Below are 7,791 nucleotides of genomic sequence, written 5' to 3' on the forward strand. Positions count from 1 at the left end.
ATTCGCCAGAACGCCGTGGACCCTTAAATGCTCTTGCGAAGAGGAAGAAGAGGGAGAGGGAGGTAATGTATTGGAGGATGATGCACTTTGTTCCTTAATAACATGCACTGCTGGAGATGAATTATCAACCAGTGACCGCTGGGCCACGCTAGAAAGATGAGTATATTCTCCATCGGCGGAGGGAGAAGTGCACAACAATGGCTTTGGGGCCGTGAGTGTTCTAATTGGTGTTTCATGTTGGTAAACACAATCTTCTGCTGGAGCTAGGGACAAGCAGTGTTCCCGCATAGATTGAAGAACCCAAAGAATATCACCTGGGATAGTCAAACCATGACACACATGAAAGGTGGCTGTAATCGGGGACAGGGAGTTAGCCAACTGGATAGACAAGGGGGTGTGTCCAACTACTTTAAATGATGTGTCATCTAGTCCACTTAATTTTAGGCAGGGAGGTTCCAATACCAAGGTTGTCTTTGCGTCATGTAAGGCACGCAATGTACCGATGTTTATGATATTGGGACATGCCCCTGTGTCCATGAAAACACTAATTTGGCGACCATTACACTTAGCAGGGACAGTCATGGCAAGGGAGGATTGGGGATAAAGAGCAATGCGGTGGTGTTTCATGGTAGTGGTTTCAACATCCGTAGGTTGGGTTTCAATGTCAAAATGAGCTGTGGATGTACTTGGTTTGTTTAAAGGTGTGCGGGTTAGGGGTGTTGTATGAATACCACGCACCTGGTGTGATTTTGTACCTGAGCCTATGTTATTGCGGGAGACGTGGCGCGCGAGGCTTCCCCCGACGAGATACCTCCCCGGGGCCTCGCGCGGCAATCCTTGGTGTTATGGCCTGATGTCTTATGGTAGGAACAATATTGATTTGACTGTTGGGTGTTGCTGCCGTACCAGCAATTACGTGTATGGTGTCCTGTGATTCTGCAGTTGTAACAATATTGAGTGTTATAGCCACGCCCGCGACCCCTGCCTCTAGTGTAAGGGCGGCGGCCGCGGGGTGTGGCAGAGCGGTTCCTAGGGGTCTGAGCTCCGGTCGGGGAGCGACTTTGGGGACGCCCCCTCTGAAATCTGACACCCCTCACCGCTGAGGATGGGGGTTCTGTTGGTGGCTCTCGTCCCGACAGGGGACTGATGTGGTTGAAAAGGGTTCTACCTTTTGGTAGGGGTTCTTCCTTTTGTAACTCTTTGAAGAGTGTCTCCGTGCAATTGAGGAGAAAGACAAAGTATGAGAAAAGGCGGCACACATCCTCAAGGTTCATTTTCTCATCGGTAGTCCACGGGGAGTGACGGAATTGGGTTTCAAACTCTGTGAAGGCTCCACCCGCGACGCCTAAACAGTCATCCACTGCAATATTAGCCTTTATTTTGGGACGGTAGGTAGCCGCTAGGCGGAACAAGACTGACAGGGCACCCTGTTTGCATGTGGAGCCGAAATGGCTGATGAGATTTGCTTTCGCTTCATCATATGTTTTGGCTTTCTTGAATGCGTCACTTTTTATAATGGATTGAGCCCGACAAGGGCCCGTGTGGATGCTGTCGTAAAGGTGGGCCAATTTCTCCTTTTCATTTGTATATTGGAATTTGGTAAAAGCATCCTCTACCCTCTGCAGGTGAGTTAGGAGGTCGGGGCCGGTCTCCTCTGAGCCCGTATATTTTGGATTTTTATCCTCGCCCCTTAAAATGACGTTTTGAGGTTTGTCACTCATGGTTGGGTCACTTTGGTGCTGTTCTGTCTGGGAAGAAGTAGTCTGGGAAAGCTCTGGTGAGAAGTCTGAGGGGAGCTTCTTTGCAGGAGGTAATGGGGGTGCTGGGGGAATAGGTTTTGGATAAGCAGCTCCTGAACGGAGGACTGTGTGATGGGGAGTATCAATCGTTAAACCGCTGAAGGCAGAGGATAGAGCCTCTTCCAATTTTCGATCCTGGGACATGGGGAGTTAGACGGGGGAGTCACTTAGCTGTGTCCGATGCATTTGTAAGGAGACCAGAGCATGATGGTATGGCTGATGTATGGTGAGGGGGGAGACTGGGACGCAGGAGATGTGGGTTAACTCACTTCTCTCTGCTCTCCGGCACAAGCTGTAATGTAGGGGAGATATTAGGACGTATATAAGGAAAATTATAGGAAGGGAAATTTTAAGTAAGATTAAAGGGAAGTTTATAGGAAGATTCGTAGGTAAAACGTAAGGAAATGGTAAGATACCTTGGGTGTGAAGCAGTCGGGAGGTCGCTTGAGGAAAGAGTGGGTCGGTACAAGGGCATAAATGACTGGGATCAGCAGATGTGCAGATGGCGACACATATCACTGGGATCAGCAAGGCGTGGCTGCCGCAGGCTAAAGAGGGGTAGGGCTGGTGAACGGGGAGGGGAGGAGCGCTGAAGGCGAACGGTATGGATTACAAGAGAGTAGGGATAGGAATTTAAATGTAATCCGTGTAAGGGATTAAGAACAAATGAAGTGGCGATTATATTAGGTTAATTTATTGGAGAATGGGAGACGAGGGTGAGAATGTTATTTGAAGTGGGGGGTTTCGACGGTACATGTACTAAATTATGGAACAACGTTTCGTCTTACTTGAGTGATAGTTCAGGTGACAAACCAAAATTGTGCGGCGTGTTCCACTAGCCGGGGGTGGGTGTTGCCGATCTTTTGATTGACGGCACGCTGACGCAGACTGCCGACGCACTGGAATTGAGCTGCCTGGCCGCGGCTACTACCTCGTCACTACTAATATGGCTTCCTCTTCCTCCTCTTGTGACTGTGAAGATACAGGGTTGGGGGAGTTCGGCAGGGGGTTAATCCCGTTAAGTGAGGTGGGATTTTTGGGTAGACTGGTCACGGACGTTTGCTGAGTGGTGGCACAGATTGTTGTTTTGGTGATACAACGTAGGTGGTGACCTCTTTTGTAGGTGCAAGTACGAGCTATGGGGCTTGTAGTCGTCTCATAGGGAGTGTAGTAATCCCGTAATTGTAGAGAGGTTGTGCTTGAGTTCACACTGGTTCACTGAGTCGTTGCCAACGGAGTCACCACGGAATTTGAGGCACTTTGTGTAGGACAGTATTATTTGATGCTAAATCCTTTGTAATCGCTTTGTAATCGCTTTGTAATCGCTTTGTAACCGCTGCCACCAATATAAGTTTAGCAGGTTTGGAGTTAAAGTCCTTGCTTAACTTGTCTTTTTACTGGTTTTGTGGCTTACACGGAGCGTGTGATGTGAACTCTATCGAGACGAAATGATGACTGCCCTCGGCAGCCGCACAAGCTATGTGCGTCATCTTTCGTTCATGAGGTTGCCTAGTCACAAAAGGATTTATACAGATAGAGGGAGAAGAAGTGGAAACGGATAGATATTTAGGATTAATATTTACATGTTTACATGTGCTTTCACCTGCTCCTCAATATCGATGTGCTTTCACCTGGTCCTCAATATCAAGGTGCTTTCATATGTTTCTCAATATGAAGGTGCTTTCATCCGTCCCACAATACAGATATGCTTTCACCTGCTGCTCAGTTTCAAGGTGCTTTTATCTGCTCCTCAATATCAAGGTGCTTTCATCTGCACATCAATATCAAGGTGCTTTCATCTGCTCCTCAATATCAAGGTGCTTTCACCTGCTCCTCAATATATATGTGCTTTCAACTGCTCCTTTATTTCGATATGCTTTCACCTTCTCCTCAATATCGATTTGCTTTCACCTGCTTCTCAATATTGAGGTGCTTTCATCTGCTCCTCACTATCGAGGTTGTTTCACCTGCTTCTCAATATCGAGTGGCTTTCATCTGCTCCTCAATATCGAGGTGGTTTCACCTGCTCCTCAATATCGAGTGGCTTTCATCTGCTCCTCAATATCGATGTGCTTTCACCTGCTTCTTAATATCGATTTGCTTTCACCTGCTTCTCAATATCGAGGTACTTTCACCTGCTTCTTAATTTTGAAGTGCTTTCATCTGCTCCTTAATATCGAGGTGCTTTCATCTGCTCCTCAATATCGATGTGCTTTCACCTGCTTCTCAATATCGATTTACTTTCACCCGCTTCTCAATATCGATTTGTTTTCACAGGGTCTTCAACATCGATTTGCTTTCACCGGGTCCTCAATATCGATTTGCCTTCACCTGCTCCTCAATATCGATTTGCCTTCACCTGCTCCTCAACATCGATTTGCCTTCACCTGCTCCTCAACATCGATTTGCCTTCACCTGCTCCTCAATATCGATTTGCCTTTACCTGCTCCTCAAAATCGATTTGCCTTCACCTACTCCTCAACATTGAATTGCTTTCACCTGCTCCTCAATATCGATTTGCCTTCACCTGCTCCTCAATATCGATTTGCTTTCATCTGCTCCTCAATATGGAGCTGTTTACATCTGCTTCTCAATATCAAGGTGCTTTCATCTGCTCCTCAATATCAAGGTGCTTTTATCTCTTCCTGAATATCAAGGTGCTTTCATCTGCTCCTCAATATCGAGGTGCTTTCATCTGCTCTTCAATATCGATGTGCTTTCATCTGCTCCTCAATATCAAGGTGCTTTCATCTCCACCTCAATATCGAGGTGCTTTCACCTGCTCCTTAATATCGAGGTGCTTTCACCTGCTCCCCAATATCGATGTGCTTTCACCTGCTCTTTAATATCGAGGTGCTTTCATCTTCTCCTCAGTTTCGATGTGCTTTCATCTGCTCATCATTATTGAGGTGCTATCATCTGCTCCCCAATATCGATGTGCTTTCATCTGCTCCTTAATATCAAGGTGCTCTCATCTGCTCCTTAACCCTAGAACGCTAACCATGGGTATGAGGTACCCGAAGCGAATGACGTCATTGCCATTGTGTATGGTTCCGGTGCTCTGAGGGTACCCACCTCCTCAGTAGCTTCATGTGCCCGCTTGACAGTGTAGGGGAAGGTCACGTTGTCTCGCTCTCTCTGCTCACCTTTGTTGTAGGCCTACATTCGGGTGCGGCATACCCATGGTTGGTGATACAGGGTGTTGTACATGTCCCTATGATATTGTTTACGTACTTTTTTAGTGATCACCTGTGCAGTGGATCACAGGACCTGGGAGGCCATACAAGAAGTTTGGAAGCCATCGGATGATAATTTTTTTTATGAAATTTTTTTTTTGAAATTTTTGAACATTTCTCCTATTTTTAATAACATTTTTCAGTACCTGATTTTCATACCAAAACAATACGTTTTTCAGTTCTTCTTAATGTTAAGTCAAGATACAAAGTTTGAAGTCCCTTCATGTAACTTTATTCCATTAAAACTTTACATTTAACTTTATTTTTTTTTTTTCAAAATCGGGTATGATGTACTCATGGTTAGTAGTGGTGTGACTTTTTCTAAGGTTAGTGTTCTAGGGTTAATATCGAGGTGCTATCATCTGCTCCTCAATATCGAGGTGCTTTCATCTGCTACTCAATATGGAGCTGTTTATATCTGCTCCTCAATATCAAGGTGCTTTCTTCTGCTCCTCAATATCAAGGTGCTTTAATATGCTTCTCAATATCAATGTAGTTTCATCTGCTCCTTAATATCGATGTGCTTTAATCTGCTCCTCAATATCAAGGTGCTTTCATCTGCTCCTCAATATCAAGGTGCTTTCATCTGTTCCTCAATATCAAGGTGCTTTCATCTGCTCTTCAATATCAAGGTGCTTTCATCTGCTCCTCAATATCGAGGTGCTTTCATCTGCTCCTCAATATCAAGGTGCTTTCTTCTGCTCTTCAATATCAAGGCGCTCTCATCTGCTCCTCAATATCGATTTGCTTTCATCTGCTCCTCAATTTGAAGGTGCTTTCATCTGCTCATCAATATCGAGTTTCTTGTATCTGCTCCTCAATATCAAGGTGCTTTCATTTGCTAATAATAATAATTATTTTTATTTTTATTATAAGTATTATTATTATTATTATTATTATTATTATTATTATTATTATTATTATTATTATTATTATTATTATTATTATTACTATTTTTATTATTTATATTATTATTATTATTATTATTATTATTATTATTATTATTATTATTATTATCATTATATTTATTATTATTATATTAAATAAAGAAACATGGTGGTTTAATGATCATAATTCATCTGCTCCTCAATATCAAGGTGCTTTCATCTGCTCCTCAATATCGAGGTCCTTTCATCTGTTCCTCAATATCGAGGTGCTTTCATCTGCTCCTCAATATCGATGTGCTTTCATCTGCTCCTCAATATCAAGGTGCTTTCATCTGCTCCTCAATATCAAGGTGCTTTCATCTGACCCTCAATATCGAGGTGCTTTCATCTGCTCCTCAATATCGAGGTGCTTTCATCTGCTCCTCAATATCAAGGTGCTTTCATCTCTTCCTCAATATCGAGGTTCTAGCATGTGCTCCTCAATATCAAAGTGCTTTCATCTCTTCCTCAATACCGAGGTGCTATCATGTGCTACTTAATATCGAGGTGCTTTCTTCTGCTCTTCAATATCGAGGTGCTTTTATCTGCTGCTCAATATCGACGTAATTTCATCTGCTCCTCAATATCCTGGTGCTTTCATCTGCTGCTCAATATCAAGGTGTTTTCATCTGTTCCTCAATATTGAGGTGCTTTCATCTGCTGCTCAATATCGAGGTGCTTTCATCTGTTCCTCAATATTGAGGTGCTTTCATCTGCTCCTCAATATCGAGGTGCTTTCATCTGCTCCTCAATATCGAGGTGCTTTCATCTGCTCCTCAATATCGACGTACTTTCATCTGCTCCTCAATATCGAGGTGCTTTCATCTGCTGCTCAATATCGAGGTGCTTTCATCTGTTCCTCAATATTGAGGTGCTTTCATCTGCTCCTCAATATCGAGGTGCTTTCATCTGCTCCTCAATATAGAGGTGCTTTCATCTGCTACTCAATATCAAGGTGCTTTCATCTGCTCCTCAATATCGAGGCGCTTTCATCTGCTCCTCAATATCAAGGTGCTTTCATCTGCTCCTGAATATCAAGGTGCTTTCATCTGTTCCTCTATATCAAGGTGCTTTCATCTGCTCCTTAATATCAAGGTGCTTTCATCAGCTCCTCAATATCAAGGTGCTTTCATCTGCTACTCAATATCGAGGTGCTTTCACCTGCTCCTCAATATCGATGTGATTTCACCTGCTCCTAAAGATTGTGGAATCATCTGCTCCTCAATATCGAGGTGCTTTAGTCTGCTGCTCAATATCGAGGTGCTTTCATTTGCTCCTTAATATCGTGGCGCTTTCATCTGCTCCTCTATATCAAGGTGCTTTCATCTGTTCCTCAATATCAAGGTTCTTTCATCTCCTCCTCAATATCAAGGTGCTTTCATCTGCTCCTCAATATCCATGTGCTTTCACCTGCTCCTCAATATAGAGCTGCTTTCATCTGCTACTAAATATCATGGTGCTTTCTTCTGCTCCTCAATATCAAGGTGCTTTCATCTGCTCCTCTATATCCATGTGCTTTCACCTGCTCCTCAATATAGAGCTGCTTTCATCTGATCCTAAATATCAAGGTGCTTTCATTTGCTCCTCAATATCAAGGTGCTTTCATCTGCTCCTCAATATCCACGTGCTTTCACCTGCTCCTCAATATAGAGCTGCTTTCATCTGATCCTAAATATCAAGTTGCTTTCATTTGCTCCTCAATATCAAGGTGCTTTCATCTGCTCCTCAATATCGAATTGCTTTCATCTGCTCCTCAATTTCAATGTGCTTTCATCTGTTCCTCAATACCGAGGTCCTATTATCTGCTCCTTAATATCAAGGTGCTTTCGT

The 7,791-nt window shown here is 43.7% G+C and overlaps 1 protein-coding gene across 1 annotated transcript; it reads right to left on the reverse strand.

Moving 5' to 3' along the window:
* Positions 1 to 309: 309 nt before the first annotated feature.
* On the reverse strand, positions 310 to 2,656 carry LOC126989898 (uncharacterized). Its single transcript, XM_050848514.1, has 2 exons — positions 2,613 to 2,656; positions 310 to 2,091 (listed from the first exon to the last, which is right to left on the reverse strand). Exon 2 carries the CDS (start codon positions 1,941 to 1,943, stop codon positions 762 to 764), a length of 1,182 nt encoding a protein of 393 aa, XP_050704471.1. The 5' UTR covers positions 1,944 to 2,091; positions 2,613 to 2,656; the 3' UTR covers positions 310 to 761.
* Positions 2,657 to 7,791: the final 5,135 nt, after the last annotated feature.

The sequence above is a fragment of the Eriocheir sinensis genome, unplaced genomic scaffold (assembly GCF_024679095.1).
Source record: "Eriocheir sinensis breed Jianghai 21 unplaced genomic scaffold, ASM2467909v1 Scaffold137, whole genome shotgun sequence".
Lineage (NCBI taxonomy): Eukaryota > Metazoa > Arthropoda > Malacostraca > Decapoda > Varunidae > Eriocheir > Eriocheir sinensis.